Here is a 20417-nt window from a genome sequence, read left to right as displayed (position 1 = left end):
CTTTGATTTTAGATCAAGTTGAGAATATCTTCCGACTAACCAGTATAGTTGTTTTATTTTGGCTCTAATGTATATTGCTTTTTGTCTAACATGATCTTTCCAATTTAATCTACCGTCAAGATGGATTGCGAGGTATTTAGCTGATTCTGCTTAAGGAATCGGGCACCCATTGAGTGATATAATAAAGTTTTTATTATTTCGCCGCAAAGCAAAATTAACGTGGACAGATTTGGAGCTATTAAATTGAATTTTCCAATATTTCGTCGATTTGCAGATTTTGTTGACTGCCATTTGTGTGTTGTGTTGTGAAAGATACACTCTTGTAGCTCAGATGAGAATACCTTCTAATTGCAACCTGTTCAATCAAGGCCAAACCAACATCGTTCTATCCTCATGATATTGCTATGTTGTCAAAAATATTTGCATTCCTTATATAAGGGGTAATATAGCACCAATTTTTTAAGTTCATAACTCAAAAAATTATCAGAATAAAAGAATAAGTATCTGTGAATAACCAAATATGTTATATTGTAGCAACCGCTACAACCCTTTAGGCCACCATGCATTTACTTACATCAAAGTCTAAGGTTGGCAATGCTTGTGAATTTGTACTATGCGGTTCCCGACTATAAAAGACCAATACGACGACGTCTCTCTCTCTTTTCTTTTTTCTCTGCCCTCTTGTAGCTGTACCACTTCGATAGTGCTTCCGTATTTCCTTTACCTTAACCTAATATCCTGTCAATTCTCCTGTCGACCACATGTATTAATTTAAATCGAAATAAACAAGTATTTCTCCAACCAGTGTTTTCAGTTCTCGTGCAAATTCCTTCCACAAAATAGTAGTGAGTGTTCGGACAAACATTCGCATCGACAGCCACACATTCCGACCGACCGACCAGACGAACATTCCTACAATATTTAAAAATTAGATGACAAGTTATTGCTGTTAAATCCAAACTTGCGGTGGATACAAAATATCTTAGCATGCATTTAGACCTGTGTCTAACTTGCAAAAAGCAATATACTGCATATACTGATGAAAATAACTTGAACTTGCACTTGAACTTGAAAACAGTCAGCTAAATGTGCTATGCGATAACAAATCGCGTGGACTAAAACGATATATCATTTTTATTTAATCATATCACAGATTTATCATATATTATGTTATTATATCGATGTAACATATATCGGTATTTTCTAAAAATTTTAAAATGTAAAAATTAAGAACTAAATATTTAAAAGTGCCGATTTTAATGGTCTATTAAAAATAATTAAAACGTTTTTCAAATGCTTAAGAAATCTCTTAATATTTCATCCAAAAAGTGAAGACCAATCCTCATACCAAAAGACCCTCAGGAGAGAAACCGTCCTTATCCAAGCGGAACACGAATCAAGATCACCTTGGTGCTCTATTCGGTATTAAATATATGAAAAAATTTTAGTTTTTTTTTCATATAATCATAATTTAATATAGTTACTTCAAAAGAAACTTTTAATCTGGGAAGGATTTCATGAAGATTCAATATTTTACAGCTCTTTGAAGGAGAACTGTTTCAAATTATCACTTAGTAAACATAAAAATATTTCTGTTACATAGTTACTCCTTCCTCCCTATCATTACATAGTTAATCTCATAACATTAGTATGCTAGTGGTAAAGTAAATTTTTATAATAGACATACTGCTCCATAGAGCCATATACTTTGAAGAACTGTTTGAATTTGTAGCAAGAAACACTGTTTATAACAACTGGTTTGATTAGGGTGATCCTCATCAGATACACAGAATAATAAATTTATGAATGGTGGAACAAGTGTCTGGTATATTAGAAATTAACAATTTCACAATTGACTTGAACAGTGATTCTAATAATTAAAGTGACACTGCTTGTAAGATTTTTATGTGTAATTGTTCAGAATATACATGAAGATATGGTTGGAATGTATGATGATGAAATCGATACTACATTCCTAAAGACATGGCAAATGCTTTAAGGAGAATGCGGTGATTGAATCAGCAGATATAGAGGAAATCGGTAGAATTTTGAAAGAAAAATGTGCTCAGGTAGTAGTTACGTAGCAAATTACGAAAAATATACTCATCAAAATGTCTTTACAAAGAAACGTGAGATGGGAACACAGCGACGAAGAAACAAAAACTAAACGTTAAAAGGTTCAATAGCATCCTAAATCAGTCAAAGCAGGAGTCCTCCAAGGTTCCCCATTAGCACCAGTATTATTCAACTTCTTTATGTCAGACATTCCAATGAAGGAATATGTTGAAACCGCCCAATACGCGGATGACACAGCTTTCTTCACCAGTTCTCATTCTGTAGATGCCTTCAACAAGAGAGAAAACTTCAAATTCAATTAAATGCCACGGTATAATGGTTAAATTTCCGGAGATTGCACATCTACCCCCAAAAAATCTACGCCATAATCTTTCACAATCAGAGATACATCCGGGCCTACCAGCTGAAAGTGGAAAAAGTCTCAATCCCGTGTCGACAAAAAGCCACATATCTCGACCTCATCTTTACCGTAGATTCATATAGTCAACACAGATAACTAAAGCAATCTCCAAAGCCTAAGGTGTCGACATAATGCTTAACCCTAATTCAAAGCAACTCAAATTATCTTTTATAATTTCCGAGATATGGTGATGGGATTCCATTCTGTGTCTAAGCTCAGCGCTATTAAATAGAGTACTCGTAAGAAGAGGTTTCCAATATCACGCTATGTTCTCCAATAAAATACATTACTTGGAGATAAAATTGTTAATTAGAGGGATTAGGCCTCCAAGGGATAATACTAAAAAAAGCGCCTACTTATGCAATAAAACGATCCAACATTACAAATTATTGTCGCTGTATAATTAACTATCCTTAAAGTCATTAAAGTCTTTCGATAATATATCCATATACGAGGGTCACTATTTATATTTCGGAAATAGGAAAAAAACAAATAGTTAAATTGCGAATATATTTTTATTGTTTTTCAAAGTACTCGCCGTGATGATTGATACACTTTTGCATACGCTTAAACCAGTTTTCAAAGCACTTATTCCATTCCGAATGAGGTATACTCAAAATATGATTTTTGAACGCTTCAATAGCTTCTTCGGGCGATGAAAATAGTTGACCACGCACTTTATTCTTCACGGATGGGAACAAAAAGAAGTCATTGTATGTCAAATCAGGGCTGTACGGCGTATGACCCACCAATTCGATGTTTTGAGTGCTCAAATAGTCTCTTGTTTGAGCCGATATGTGAGAGCTCACATTGTCATGATGAAGAACAATCCGGGCGTTTCTTGTTTGTTTTCCTTATTTCACCGAAGACTTCTGGCAAACAAATGGTTGTGTACCAATCAGGATTTACTGTTCTACGATCCTCTAGAGGCACTGTTACAATATGACCAGTTTTCCCGAAGAAACAGGCCACCATTTTCTTTGAAGTGCTTCGTGCGCGAACAACTTTTATTGGATTTGATTGATCTTGGAACACCCATACAGTCAACTGCTGTTTACTTTCGGGTTCATGAGAATATATCCATGATTTTATAATTTTATAAAGGATTTTCGAACCACCGCGATTGAATTTCTTAAGCATTTCTTTGCACCAATCGACACGAGCCTTTTTTTGAGCGATTGTTAAATTGTGTGGGATCCAACGCGAACAAAACTTTCGCACAGCTAAGTGTTCATGTAAAATCGTATATATGCTGATAAAACTAATGCTTAGGGATGCCTCAATCTCACAATAGGTTACATGACGATCTTGCTTAATCATTTCGCACACAGCATCGATGTTTTCTGGCACAAAATGAACTCGAAACTCGTCGGACAGCGAACTACGACCACGATTGAATTCACTAAACCAAAATTAACCGCCAAAAGTCAAATTAAGTTGATTGGTGCACTCTTGTTGTAATAATACACGTCGAAAATCATAAAAAATTAGCGCACGAAAATGTTCACGATTCAGTTTTTTTCCAGCCGTGACGAAAGTTTCAACTAAATATAAAATAAACAAATAACGCCCGTGCGACCAAATATTCTGAGTACGTATAACGTCAAAAATTTCAAACTTTACAATGGAACCGTCAGATGGACTCACATGACAACAGTGTTGCCAATTCCCGAAATATAAATAGTGACCCTCGTATATACTATAATGCTAAAATAAATTAAATTTGATAAAATTAATTTTGTTTCATAAGATTTTCAAAGCCTAAAAGGCATAGTGGATGTAGCAAAAGCGGCGTTGTGACATCATAAATTTTGATGACGTCAGTTTTCTGTTATTTTGGAAGGACTATATCATCAATATTTTTATTATGTCGCATTAGGCAGATTGTTCAATATAAGGGTTGTCTACAAAAATGTATTTGTTTAAACTAAATAGTTAGAATATCTAGGAAATATAGCCAGAAAAAATTTTGTCTTATAAAAATATTTCCGTCTGGTAGCTCGAAATAATGTTTAAATTTGTCAAATATAAACAAAGAATAGTAATCGGCGTATGTCTTCTCATACCTTATCTCCTTTTTCTCAAAACTAATTACATAAAAGATATACCGCACATAAAAAAAATTAAATACTTTTTGTTTATACAATGTTTTGACTGTTAATATACAGTGAACCAGCAATTTTCTAAATTAAATATTTGCATTCAATACATTCAGAATCATAAGTTAATATTAATGAAATATAGTTGTTCATCAATTAGTAAGAAATTATCGCGCCAACACATCAATGCTATATTAACGACAGTTAATTTTTCTCATAGCGTTTAAAGCGAAAGCGAAATTTACGTCCTATTGATTATTGGTTCACTCTTTATAAAACATCACAAGCACCAGGGTCGATGTAATGAAATCCCGCTCGAATTTGCTGTTGGAATTTGACCTGTACTTTAATGAGTCCCCCGTAAATGATATAAATCCTCTTGGAAAAAGATAAACTAGTGATCTGCGTCAAGTGCTGGGATCGGAACCCGCAGTTGTTTTGGTTCAGTGTGACTCGCGAAAAGAATGCTTGCCGTACATCCAAATATGATACTAGGACATTCAAAACAAGTAGGAAGGTAAGTCCAATCATCGTCGTATCTTATCTGTTGCCTTTTAGGGACAATTAAGATGTTTTTAAAATTAATTTTGAATTTGTTTATTATTATATGTTTTGATATAAATTCTTCGTGTTTATATACGAACTAAATTATCATAGTTACATAATAATATATGCTGTCCGTCTATATTTATCACATAACAATATATTTATGTAATAACGATCTTTTATGTTGAATATTTTAAACCAGTTTGGTTAAACCAGCCCTCAGAAATAATTAACTACTGACCATTAACTAACTAAATTTCCACTGTAATATTATAGCTGATTATTACGTTTTAATTTAATAATAATTTAATAAAAACGCAGTTTCTATTTTAATTGACAGTGAAGTGCTTGGATGTCCATGTATTTTTCATAAGTTTACTAGTATTTTACGAGATAATATTTTTTTAAAGTTCATATTTTAGTTATATTTCGAATTAGAATGAAATGGAATTTTGTTTATATGTTTTAAAAATAAAAATATATAAATGAGAGTATTATAATAAACACATAATTTAAAGTTTGTCGATTGAAGGTATTTTGTATTAGTTATTCGTAAAAATCCTACCTGTTTTCTTTTTAGAATGCATTTATTTTAATTATAGTCAACAATTCTCAATGGCAATTTGTAGATTTCTAAAAATAACTTTCAATTCCTCATATTTGTATTCGAACTAAATTATCATAGTTACATAATATAATGCACCTTTTATGTATATTTACCATAAAACCATATTTATGTCATTAGAAGTATAGAACTTTTAATGTTCAAACACATAATGCCTTTAAGCCTATTTCTTACAAAATACCTTTAACAAATAAATAGCTGATCAGCTTTAGCTAACTATATTCCATCCATTACATATCTTTGTTACTGTTTGAATTTGAGAATAGATTAATAAAAGTGTATTTTCCATTTAAATTATCGTGGTGTATCCAAAGTCATGTATCTTTTAGAAGTTTAATAATATCGTATAATAAGATAATATTATTCAATATATTTAGTTTTATTTCCAATTCGATTAAATAGCTGCGTTGTGATTGTTAGTTTTAAAATTAACTTTGATTCTTACAAATTCTTCCTGTTTATATATGAATTAAATTATCATAGTTACATAATAATATATGCTCTCTGTCTATATATATCACAATACAAAATATTTATGTAACAACGACCTTTTATTTTGAATATTTTAAACTAGTTTGGTTAAACGTGCCCTCAGAAATAATTAACTAGAGACCATTAACTAACTAATTTTCCTCTGTAATAATATATCTGATAATTACGTTTTAATTTAATAATTATTTGATTAAAACGCAATTTCTATTTTAATTGACAGTGAAATGCTTGGTAATCATGTATTTTTCATAAGTTTACTAATATTTTATGACATAATATTTTTTTTAAAGTTTATAATTTAGTTTTATTTCGAATTAGTATGAAATGGAATTTTGTTTATATGTTTTTAAAATAAAATTATATAGATGTGTGTGTGTTATAATTAACACATATTTGAAAGCTTGTCGTTTGAAGGTATTTTGTATTATTTATTCATAAAAATCCTACCTGTTCTCTTTTTAGAATGCATTTAGTTTAATTATAGTCAACTATTCTCAATGGCAATTTGTAGATTTCTAAAAATAACTTTCAATTCCTCATATTTATATACGAACTAAATTATCATAGTTACATAATATAATACACCTTTTATGTATATTTACCATAAAATCATATTTATGTCATTAGAAGTATAGAACTTTTAATGTTCAAACACATAAGGCCTTTAAGCCTATTTCTCACGAAATACCTTTAACAAATAAATAGCTGTTGAGCTTTAACTAACTATATTCCATCCATTACATATCTTTGTTAGTGTTTGAATTTGATAATAGATTAATAAAAGTGTATATTCCATTTAAATTATCGTGGAGTATCCAAAGTCATGCATCTTTTAGAAGATTAATAATATCTTATAATAAGATAATATTTTTAAATATATTTAGTTTTATTTCCAATTAGATTAATATAGCTGCATTGTGATTGTTAGTTTTAAAATTAACTTTGATTCTTACAAATTCTTCCTGTTTATATATGAATTAAATTATCATAGTTACATAATAATATATGCTCTCTGTCTATATATATCACAATACAAAATATTTATGTAACAACGAACTTTTATTTTGAATATTTTAAACCAGTTTGGTTAAACGTGCCCTCAGAAATAATTAACCAGAGACCATTAACTAAGTAATTTTCCTCTGTAATAATATAGCTGATAATTACGTTTTAATTTAATAATAATTTGATTAAAACGCAATTTCTATTTTAATTGACAGTGAAATGCTTGGTAATCATGTATTTTTCATAAGTTTACTAGTATTTTATGACATAATATTTTTGTTAAAATTCATAATTTAATTTTATTTCGAATGAGTAAGAAATGGAATTTTGTTTATATGTTTTAAAAATAAAATTATATAGATGGGAGTATTATAATAAACCCATAATTGAAAGTTTGTCGATTGAAGGTATTTTGTATTAGTTATTCGTAAAAATCCTACCTGTTTTCTTTTTAGAATGCATTTATTTTAATTATAGTCAACAATTCTCAATGGCAATTTGTAGATTTCTAAAAATAAGTTTCAATTCCTCATATTTATATACGAACTAAATTATCATAGTTACATAATATAATGCACCTTTTATGTATATTTACCATAAAACCATATTTATGTCATTAGAAGTATAGAACTTTTAATGTTCAAGCAAGTAAGGCCTTTAAGCCTATTTCTTACAAAATACCTTACAAATACATTAACAAATAAATAGCTGGTGAGCGTTAATCATCCATTACATACCTTTGTTTATTTAGTATTTGAATTTGATAATAGTTTAATAAAAGTGTAATTTCCATTTAAATTAAGGTTGAAGTATCCAAAGTCATGCAGCTTTTAGCAGTTTAATAATATCTTATAATAAGACAATATTATTCAATATATTTAGTTTTATTTCCAATTAGATTAATATAGCTGCGTTGTGATTGTTATTTTTAAAATTAACTTTGATTCTTACAAATTCTTCCTGTTTATATATGGACTAAATTATCATAGTTACATAATAATATATGCTTTCTGTCTATATATATCACAATACAAAATATTTTTGTAACAACGACCTTTTATTCTGAATATTTTAAACCAGTTTGGTTAAACGTGCCCTCAGAAATAATTAACTAGAGACCATTAACTAAGTAATTTTCCTCTGTAATAATATAGCTGATAATTACGTTTTAATTTAATAATAATTTGATTAAAATGCAATTTCTATTTTAATTGACAGTGAAATGCTTGGTAATCATGTATTTTACATAAGTTTACTAGTATTTTATGACATAATATTTTTTTTAAAGTTCATAATTTAGTTTTATTTCCAATTAGTAAGAAATGGAATTTTTTATATGTTTTAAAAATAATATTATATAGATGGGAGTGTTATAATAAACCCATAATTGAAAGTTTGTCGATTGAAGGTATTTTGTATTAGTTATTCGTAAAAATCCTACCTGTTTTCTTTTTAGAATGCATTTATTTTAATTATAGTCAACTATTCTCAATGGCAATTTGTAGATTTCTAAAAATAAGTTTCAATTCCTCATATTTATATACGAACTAAATTATCATAGTTACATAATATAATGCACCTTTTATGTATATTTACCATAAAACCATATTTATGTCATTAGAAGTATAGAACATTTAATGTTCAAACACATAAAGCCTTTAAGCCTATTTCTTACAAAATACCTTTAATGATTTAATTTAATGATTATTTATTTATTGGAATTGCAGAAGTTTCAATGTTCAGCTCAAAATACTTTTAAGCCAGTTTGGTATATTTGCTTATTATCTCCTGTATGATTTCAAGCATTTAGACTAACTGCTTTTCTTGCTGCAATTGGTTTATTTATAACAATTTTCGATACTTTGTTGTTTGATATTTCGATACTTTGATTATTTTTTTATTCATTATCAAGCCAGGTGGTGTCAAACATCTGTATCAGAGAATATAGGGGTAAAAATTTTGTAATATTCCATTGGATTCGTTAAGTTTTTTGTTGTAATAAAACTAAATTAAGCATGTCTACGTCATAAGCCTATTCAAAGATTTTTGTATTACATATGGTACACGATTTGTTATAGGTCTTACATTTTCAGTTATGTCAAAACCGATATTTTAGAGAAACTGTTTGTTCAGCTGAGTTTTCTTGTATTATGACAGTCAATAATGCGTATAATTAACAAACCCAAACATTGCTATCAGTTAACAGAGACAAAAATGTGACAATATATTGTATATGTATTTCTCACGTATGCCTATAATATATCTAACTCACTTTTAATTTATTTTCTTGTCTAAATGTTTCCATATCTATAATTACAGTTTTAGTAAATAAACATTTCTTATACTTTACTGTTAAATACTACCGAATATTTAAATAAATTAAATATAAATTATTCAAGAGTTAATTGAATAAATACTAATTAATTGTTGAATAATTCATTATTCAGGTATGAGTAATTTATTAAAAATTTGTTTTTAGAGAAATAACACACCAGTATAGGGTTTAGGCTTCTCCTTTTAACATTTGTTATTACTTCCTACTTAACTGTTCTTGAATGATTGTGAGGTCAAAGATATTAAGTTCGTAAATAGTTGGTATCGCTGCCTGAATATAACATAGGCAGTTAAATCTGACTAATAAATACTTTTATCAACGACATCTAATGCTATTGGGGAAAATATTCAGTATCAAACCAAACAACTGTTAAATGACATGTTTTTGTCATTTCTCTAACAGGTCAATTGAAAAGTCCCTGGCTTGACACATAGATAGCGCTACTAGAATTAAATCCATATGTTTTTTAGATAACCCTAACCCTCAAAAGATGCGTGTATAAATTTGACAGCTGGAAAAAATACAGTTGAAGCAAAAAGTTGGCTTAATATCGAGTTTCCGTATACTGCTCCAGGGAAATCAACCGTTAAGGATGGGTATGCTATGTTTAGACGTGGTGAAATAAGCACTGAAGACGGTGAACGCAGTGGACGCCCAAAAGAGGTTGTTAGCGACAAAAATATTTAAAAAATTCACAAAATGATTTTGAATTACCGTAAATTGAAATTGAATGAAATATCAGACACTCTAAAGATATCAACTGAACGTGTACATCATATCATTCACGAATATTTGGGTATAAGAAAGCGCTGTGCAAAGTGGATGTCGCGCGAGCTCACTTTTGACCAAAAACAACGACGAGTTGATCATTCGGAGCAGTGTTTGAAGATAATCAAGCGTAATAAACCCGAGTTTTTGCGTCGATATGTGACAATAGATGAAATATGGCTCCATCATATCACTCCGAAGTCCAATCGACAGTCACCCGAGTGGACTGCACACACTGCATATCTACAGATTGATTTGGCAGCATTTTTGTTGGTCGAGAAAAATTTTGCCTCTACTGTTGAATGTTCTTGTCGGAATCCAAGATGGTAGCCCGGAATTAGGTTGCTTTATTTTGTTATTGGACTTTAGATTTTAAAATTTCTCCAGTAATTAATTAACTTCAATATTGGTGACTTTTTGGGTTCAGATTTATACTTATCTCGTTGGTTTATTCTTTTGGAATTACTGATCACTAATAGTTATGACGGTTTTTGTCTTTTTGCGATTAGAAATATAGACTTCAGCTAGATGTTTGTCAAAGAGCTTTGCTTTTTATTTATTGTTTCTGGCCTATTGTTCCTTCTTATAGGTGGTATATATGTTATATGCCTCTTAGACTTCTTAATTGCTATCCAAAGTGAGTAATTAGTCTGTTTATATGTTCAAAATTCTTGAATATATATTGAATCTTCCTTTAGTTTTTAGATTTCTCGCCTAAGCCCTTGAGTTTTATTACTGAGTGTTGCAGTATCTATATGATCTCTAGTTTGTTGCCACCTTTTTCTAGCTTTTTTTTAACTGGTCCTCGAATGTCTAATAGGTAGTTTAAACCCCTTGTTATATCCGTAATGACCTTGATGTTTCGTGTATTGTTCTTTGAACAATCCTCGTTAAGTTTTCAACTTATTTCTCTAGTTCCCCTATTTTTTAAGACTGCTTTTTAGGTTGATATTGCACTAGAGGTCCATCCTAAAATTTTCCAGTCAGTGATTTTGTTAGTAAGTGTGGCACTTGCTATCCTCTTTATTATACTTACGCTTAAGGTTATCGTAATGCCTAAATGATAAGAAATGGCACCTTTCTTGTTATAAAAAATATATAATATATTAATGCTTGTAAACATTTTGGTTCCCATTTTATGAATAACGTTCTTACTAGTATTATTCCATAACAATAGACGAGCACATGACTTCTTAGAGTAAAAAATTGAGAACCTTGGTTGAGAGACGTGAAATAGTTATCCACCCTATATTCCAAACATTTCTATCTACCATCATTAGTTATTTAATTTTTCTCTTGATATGAGATTATTCTATTGAACAAAAATGGTTTTTAATTCACGGTTTCATCCACTTTTGACATAATCTTATCACTTTTATTGCTCTCAGCTAAAAACATAATGAAAATAAAAGCTCAAAAATATTATCTTAACAATGTTTATAAATATAGCCACGCGTTATACTATTACCCATTGTTTGCAGTATTCATATTATGACCTCGAAGGAACCGTCAAAAGTAATCTCAAGGCGATAGATAATAAACTAAAGCTGGCGGTGTGACTTTTTTATCCTATGTTAGCAAAACCATTTCAAAGGTTACGGCGAGAGTTTTTATAGGAGGTTCCTGTTTAAGTGGTCATAATTCTTAGAATTCCCTCAAGGCTACGAGGTTATTCAACATTACTAAGCCTGACGAATAAAAGATGTCCATGTTTATTTACCAAACTTGTTATCAGTACCTGTAAAGCAGCGAAAATCAAGGTGATATCTCTTAATGAAGGTTTACAAATATTAATTGGTGCTATTAACTTAATTAGTTCATGTTATGTTAGTTAAATTTAGATATAAACTAATTTAAAAAATAAGTTCCCAATAATAAGTTTAAAATAAGTTCCTTTTAACTAGCTATAATTATAACAGATGACAATTAATTATTGAAATTATATATGGATTATTAATCATGTAATCTATACGGTGCATGGGTTAGATATGAGAGATTCGTGTAACTTTAAAGCTTTAATTTGAGGTACTTCTAAAAATATATTGTAAACCAGGACTAAATTTACACTAGGGCTTGAAATAAAAACTATTGAAGCCAAATAATTTAACATGTTAAACAAATAAAAATAGATATCCAAATAAATGATATAAAAGATATTCGCACGATAAATGACACAATAAACAAATAAAGCTAATTCTAATAGTGCTAGATCTTGATGGTTGGTTGACAGTTCTGAAAACGAAATGAAAACCTACCTGAGCAATCAATTTTCACTGACAAGAGTGAAATTAAAAAATACGTATTAAATATAATGTTGCTTACGGTTAATATTACTGACAGCTAATGGTACAAGTAATTAATTGTGCTGAACGTTAAATAATTGTAGTGACAAGTAATGGTAATGGTGGTGTTCAACAGCAAAAACGGAATAACCATAATAGTTAATAATCTTGGGAAGTAGTAGTCAATAATACTGACAGAATAACAACAATGGTTATCAACAAGCTTAGTCAATAATAGCGAATAACTCTGATGGGATAACCATAATAAACAATTTGATGGAATTGAATAATAGTTAAACATATTATGGAGTTAAGTTTCACAAACAATCTCAAAGCCTGTAGTAACGTCAAGGAAGGTGATGATAAATATTTGGCAGAATTTTAAAGCAATTCTTCGTCTCTCTGTTTCTCTGTCAATAAACTAAAATTCTAAACATAAATAGTTCTAAACTAATGACTCGACAAACGAGATCATACGAAGAGAAGAATGTAATAGGTAATTCAGTCGTTTCTTCAAATCTCTCTCTTCCTCTCTCTTTCTTTCTCTCTGTCAATAAACTAAAATTTTAAACATAAATAGTTCTAAACTAATGACTCGACAAACGAGATCATACGAAGAGAAGAATGTAATAGGTAATTCTGTCGTTTCTTCAAATCTCTCTCTTCCTCTCTCTTTCTTTCTCTCTGTCAATAAACTAAAATTCTAAACATAAATAGTTCTAAACTAATGACTCGACAAACGAGATCATACGAAGAGAAGAATGTAATAGGTAATTCTGTCGTTTCTTCAAATCTCTCTCTTCCTCTCTCTTTTTTTCTCTCTGTCAATAAACTAAAATTCTAAACATAAATAGTTCTAAACTAATGACTCGACAAACGAGATCATACGAAGAGAAGAATGTAATAGGTAATTCTGTCGTTTCTTCAAATCTCTCTCTTCCTCTCTCTTTCTTTCTCTCTGTCAATAAACTAAAATTCTAAACATAAATAGTTCTAAACTAATGACTCGACAAACGAGATCATACGAAGAGAAGAATGTAATAGGTAATTCTGTCGTTTCTTCAAATCTCTCTCTTCCTCTCTCTTTCTTTCTCTCTGTCAATAAACTAAAATTTTAAACATAAATAGTTCTAAACTAATGACTCGACAAACGAGATCATACGAAGAGAAAAATGTAATAGGTAATTCTGTCGTTTCTTCAAATCTCTCTCTTCCTCTCTCTTTCTTTCTCTCTGTCAATAAACTAAAATTCTAAACATAAATAGTTCTAAACTAATGACTCGACAAACGAGATCATACGAAGAGAAGAATGTAATAGGTAATTCTGTCGTTTCTTCAAATCTCTCTCTTCCTCTCTCTTTTTTTCTCTCTGTCAATAAACTAAAATTCTAAACATAAATAGTTCTAAACTAATGACTCGACAAACGAGATCATACGAAGAGAAGAATGTAATAGGTAATTCTGTCGTTTCTTCAAATCTCTCTCTTCCTCTCTCTTTCTTTCTCTCTGTCAATAAACTAAAATTCTAAACATAAATAGTTCTAAACTAATGACTCGACAAACGAGATCATACGAAGAGAAGAATGTAATAGGTAATTCTGTCGTTTCTTCAAATCTCTCTCTTCCTCTCTCTTTTTTTCTCTCTGTCAATAAACTAAAATTCTAAACATAAATAGTTCTAAACTAATGACTCGACAAACGAGATCATACGAAGAGAAGAATGTAATAGGTAATCCTGTCGTTTCTTCAAATCTCTCTCTTCTTCTCTTTTTTTCTCTCTGTCAAAAACTAAAATTCTAAACATAAATAGTTCTAAACTAATGACTCGACAAACGAGATCATAGGAAGAGAAGAATGTAATAGGTAATTCTGTCGTTTCTTCAAATCTCTCTCTTCCTCTCTCTTTCTTTCTCTCTGTCAATAAACTAAAATTCTAAACATAAATAGTTCTAAACTAATGACTCGACAAACGAGATCATACGAAGAGAAGAATGTAATAGGTAATCCTGTCGTTTCTTCAAATCTCTCTCTTCTTCTCTTTTTTTCTCTCTGTCAATAAACTAAAATTCTAAACATAAATAGTTCTAAACTAATGACTCGACAAACGAGATCATACGAAGAGAAGAATGTAATAGGTAATCCTGTCGTTTCTTCAAATCTCTCTCTTCTTCTCTTTTTTTCTCTCTGTCAAAAACTAAAATTCTAAACATAAATAGTTCTAAACTAATGACTCGACAAACGAGATCATACGAAGAGAAGAATGTAATAGGTAATCCTGTCGTTTCTTCAAATCTCTCTTTTCTTCTCTTTTTTTCTCTCTCTCAATAAACTAAAATTCTAAACATAAATAGTTCTAAACTAATGACTCGACAAACGAGATCATACGAAGAGAAGAATGTAATAGGTAATTCTGTCGTTTCTTCAAATCTCTCTCTTCCTCTCTCTTTTTTTCTCTCTGTCAATAAACTAAAATTCTAAACATAAATAGTTCTAAACTAATGACTCGACAAACGAGATCATACGAAGAGAAGAATGTAATAGGTAATCCTGTCGTTTCTTCAAATCTCTCTCTTCTTCTCTTTTTTTCTCTCTGTCAATAAACTAAAATTCTAAACATAAATAGTTCTAAACTAATGACTCGACAAACGAGATCATAGGAAGAGAAGAATGTAATAGGTAATCCTGTCGTTTCTTCAAATCTCTCTTTTCTTCTCTTTTTTTCTCTCTGTCAATAAACTAAAATTCTAAACATAAATAGTTCTAAACTAATGACTCGACAAACGAGATCATACGAAGAGAAGAATGTAATAGGTAATTCTGTCGTTTCTTCAAATCTCTCTCTTCCTCTCTCTTTTTTTCTCTCTGTCAATAAACTAAAATTCTAAACATAAATAGTTCTAAACTAATGACTCGACAAACGAGATCATACGAAGAGAAGAATGTAATAGGTAATCCTGTCGTTTCTTCAAATCTCTCTTTTCTTCTCTTTTTTTCTCTCTCTCAATAAACTAAAATTCTAAACATAAATAGTTCTAAACTAATGACTCGACAAACGAGATCATACGAAGAGAAGAATGTAATAGGTAATCCTGTCGTTTCTTCAAATCTCTCTCTTCTTCTCTTTTTTTCTCTCTGTCAATAAACTAAAATTCTAAACATAAATAGTTCTAAACTAATGACTCGACAAACGAGATCATAGGAAGAGAAGAATGTAATAGGTAATTCTGTCGTTTCTTCAAATCTCTCTCTTCCTCTCTCTTTCTTTCTCTCTGTCAATAAACTAAAATTCTAAACATAAATAGTTCTAAACTAATGACTCGACAAACGAGATCATACGAAGAGAAGAATGTAATAGGTAATCCTGTCGTTTCTTCAAATCTCTCTCTTCTTCTCTTTTTTTCTCTCTGTCAATAAACTAAAATTCTAAACATAAATAGTTCTAAACTAATGGCTCGACAAACGAGATCATAGGAAGAGAAGAATGTAATAGGTAATCCTGTCGTTTCTTCAAATCTCTCTCTTCCTCTCTCTTTTTTTCTCTCTGTCAATAAACTAAAATTCTAAACATAAATAGTTCTAAACTAATGACTCGACAAACGAGATCATAGGAAGAGAAGAATGTAATAGGTAATCCTGTCGTTTCTTCAAATCTCTCTCTTCCTCTCTCTTTTTTTCTCTCTGTCAATAAACTAAAATTCTAAACATAAATAGTTCTAAACTAATGACTCGACAAACGAGATCATACGAAGAGAAGAATGTAATAGGTAATTCTGTCGTTTCTTCAAATCTCTCTCTTCCTCTCTCTTTTTTTCTCTCTGTCAATAAACTAAAATTCTAAACATAAATAGTTCTAAACTAATGACTCGACAAACGAGATCATACGAAGAGAAGAATGTAATAGGTAATCCTGTCGTTTCTTCAAATCTCTCTCTTCCTCTCTCTTTTTTTCTCTCTGTCAATAAACTAAAATTCTAAACATAAATAGTTCTAAACTAATGACTCGACAAACGAGATCATAGGAAGAGAAGAATGTAATAGGTAATTCTGTCGTTTCTTCAAATCTCTCTCTTCCTCTCTCTTTCTTTCTCTCTGTCAATAAACTAAAATTCTAAACATAAATAGTTCTAAACTAATGACTCGACAAACGAGATCATACGAAGAGAAGAATGTAATAGGTAATCCTGTCGTTTCTTCAAATCTCTCTCTTCTTCTCTTTTTTTCTCTCTGTCAATAAACTAAAATTCTAAACATAAATAGTTCTAAACTAATGACTCGACAAACGAGATCATAGGAAGAGAAGAATGTAATAGGTAATCCTGTCGTTTCTTCAAATCTCTCTTTTCTTCTCTTTTTTTCTCTCTGTCAATAAACTAAAATTCTAAACATAAATAGTTCTAAACTAATGACTCGACAAACGAGATCATACGAAGAGAAGAATGTAATAGGTAATTCTGTCGTTTCTTCAAATCTCTCTCTTCCTCTCTCTTTTTTTCTCTCTGTCAATAAACTAAAATTCTAAACATAAATAGTTCTAAACTAATGACTCGACAAACGAGATCATACGAAGAGAAGAATGTAATAGGTAATCCTGTCGTTTCTTCAAATCTCTCTCTTCTTCTCTTTCTTTCTCTCTCTCAATAAACTAAAATTCTAAACATAAATAGTTCTAAACTAATGACTCGACAAACGAGATCATACGAAGAGAAGAATGTAATAGGTAATCCTGTCGTTTCTTCAAATCTCTCTCTTCTTCTCTTTTTTTCTCTCTGTCAATAAACTAAAATTCTAAACATAAATAGTTCTAAACTAATGACTCGACAAACGAGATCATACGAAGAGAAGAATGTAATAGGTAATTCTGTCGTTTCTTCAAATCTCTCTCTTCCTCTCTCTTTTTTTCTCTCTGTCAATAAACTAAAATTCTAAACATAAATAGTTCTAAACTAATGACTCGACAAACGAGATCATACGAAGAGAAGAATGTAATAGGTAATCCTGTCGTTTCTTCAAATCTCTCTCTTCTTCTCTTTTTTTCTCTCTGTCAATAAACTAAAATTCTAAACATAAATAGTTCTAAACTAATGACTCGACAAACGAGATCATACGAAGAGAAGAATGTAATAGGTAATCCTGTCGTTTCTTCAAATCTCTCTTTTCTTCTCTTTTTTTCTCTCTGTCAATAAACTAAAATTCTAAACATAAATAGTTCTAAACTAATGACTCGACAAACGAGATCATACGAAGAGAAGAATGTAATAGGTAATTCTGTCGTTTCTTCAAATCTCTCTCTTCCTCTCTCTTTTTTTCTCTCTCTCAATAAACTAAAATTCTAAACATAAATAGTTCTAAACTAATGACTCGACAAACGAGATCATACGAAGAGAAGAATGTAATAGGTAATCCTGTCGTTTCTTCAAATCTCTCTCTTCTTCTCTTTTTTTCTCTCTGTCAAAAACTAAAATTCTAAACATAAATAGTTCTAAACTAATGACTCGACAAACGAGATCATACGAAGAGAAGAATGTAATAGGTAATCCTGTCGTTTCTTCAAATCTCTCTCTTCTTCTCTTTTTTTCTCTCTGTCAATAAACTAAAATTCTAAACATAAATAGTTCTAAACTAATGACTCGACAAACGAGATCATACGAAGAGAAGAATGTAATAGGTAATTCTGTCGTTTCTTCAAATCTCTCTCTTCCTCTCTCTTTTTTTCTCTCTGTCAATAAACTAAAATTCTAAACATAAATAGTTCTAAACTAATGACTCGACAAACGAGATCATACGAAGAGAAGAATGTAATAGGTAATCCTGTCGTTTCTTCAAATCTCTCTCTTCTCTCTCTTTTTTTCTCTCTGTCAATAAACTAAAATTCTAAACATAAATAGTTCTAAACTAATGACTCGACAAACGAGATCATACGAAGAGAAGAATGTAATAGGTAATCCTGTCGTTTCTTCAAATCTCTCTCTTCTTCTCTTTTTTTCTCTCTGTCAATAAACTAAAATTCTAAACATAAATAGTTCTAAACTAATGACTCGACAAACGAGATCATAGGAAGAGAAGAATGTAATAGGTAATTCTGTCGTTTCTTCAAATCTCTCTCTTCCTCTCTCTTTCTTTCTCTCTGTCAATAAACTAAAATTCTAAACATAAATAGTTCTAAACTAATGACTCGACAAACGAGATCATACGAAGAGAAGAATGTAATAGGTAATCCTGTCGTTTCTTCAAATCTCTCTCTTCTTCTCTTTTTTTCTCTCTGTCAATAAACTAAAATTCTAAACATAAATAGTTCTAAACTAATGACTCGACAAACGAGATCATAGGAAGAGAAGAATGTAATAGGTAATCCTGTCGTTTCTTCAAATCTCTCTCTTCCTCTCTCTTTTTTTCTCTCTGTCAATAAACTAAAATTCTAAACATAAATAGTTCTAAACTAATGACTCGACAAACGAGATCATACGAAGAGAAGAATGTAATAGGTAATCCTGTCGTTTCTTCAAATCTCTCTCTTCCTCTCTCTTTTTTTCTCTCTGTCAATAAACTAAAATTCTAAACATAAATAGTTCTAAACTAATGACTCGACAAACGAGATCATACGAAGAGAAGAATGTAATAGGTAATCCTGTCGTTTCTTCAAATCTCTCTCTTCCTCTCTCTTTTTTTCTCTCTGTCAATAAACTAAAATTCTAAACATAAATAGTTCTAAACTAATGACTCGACAAACGAGATCATACGAAGAGAAGAATGTAATAGGTAATCCTGTCGTTTCTTCAAATCTCTCTCTTCCTCTCTCTTTTTTTCTCTCTGTCAATAAACTAAAATTCTAAACATAAATAGTTCTAAACTAATGACTCGACAAACGAGATCATACGAAGAGAAGAATGTAATAGGTAATTCTGTCGTTTCTTCAAATCTCTCTCTTCCTCTCTCTTTCTTTCTCTCTGTCAATAAACTAAAATTCTAAACATAAATAGTTCTAAACTAATGACTCGACAAACGAGATCATACGAAGAGAAGAATGTAATAGGTAATCCTGTCGTTTCTTCAAATCTCTCTCTTCCTCTCTCTTTTTTTCTCTCTGTCAATAAACTAAAATTCTAAACATAAATAGTTCTAAACTAATGACTCGACAAACGAGATCATAGGAAGAGAAGAATGTAATAGGTAATCCTGTCGTTTCTTCAAATCTCTCTCTTCTTCTCTTTTTTTCTCTCTGTCAAAAACTAAAATTCTAAACATAAATAGTTCTAAACTAATGACTCGACAAACGAGATCATACGAAGAGAAGAATGTAATAGGTAATTCTGTCGTTTCTTCAAATCTCTCTCTTCCTCTCTCTTTTTTCTCTCTGTCAATAAACTAAAATTCTAAACATAAATAGTTCTAAACTAATGACTCGACAAACGAGATCATACGAAGAGAAGAATGTAATAGGTAATCCTGTCGTTTCTTCAAATCTCTCTCTTCTCTCTCTTTTTTTCTCTCTGTCAATAAACTAAAATTCTAAACATAAATAGTTCTAAACTAATGACTCGACAAACGAGATCATACGAAGAGAAGAATGTAATAGGTAATCCTGTCGTTTCTTCAAATCTCTCTCTTCTTCTCTTTTTTTCTCTCTGTCAATAAACTAAAATTCTAAACATAAATAGTTCTAAACTAATGACTCGACAAACGAGATCATACGAAGAGAAGAATGTAATAGGTAATTCTGTCGTTTCTTCAAATCTCTCTCTTCCTCTCTCTTTTTTTCTCTCTGTCAATAAACTAAAATTCTAAACATAAA

At 30.3% G+C, this 20417-nt stretch overlaps 1 protein-coding gene across 1 annotated transcript in view; it reads left to right on the top strand.

The window, feature by feature from the left end:
- Nucleotides 1-4854: 4854 nt before the first annotated feature.
- Nucleotides 4855-20417, top strand: part of LOC143190449 (medium-chain acyl-CoA ligase ACSF2, mitochondrial) — a 60936-nt gene continuing 45373 nt past the window's right edge. Inside the window, exon 1 of the mRNA XM_076394750.1 lies at nucleotides 4855-5092. Coding sequence (XP_076250865.1) covers nucleotides 5040-5092 — 53 coding nt within the window. The 5' untranslated portion in view covers nucleotides 4855-5039. The remainder of the gene's footprint in view (nucleotides 5093-20417) is intronic.

This window comes from Rhynchophorus ferrugineus, unplaced genomic scaffold (assembly GCF_030347505.1).
Source record: "Rhynchophorus ferrugineus isolate W39M unplaced genomic scaffold, kcgeb_rfMv2 rfM2, whole genome shotgun sequence".
NCBI lineage: Eukaryota > Metazoa > Arthropoda > Insecta > Coleoptera > Curculionidae > Rhynchophorus > Rhynchophorus ferrugineus.
Note: the sequence above shows the minus strand (reverse complement) of the source record. Positions and strands in the feature narration are given on the sequence as shown.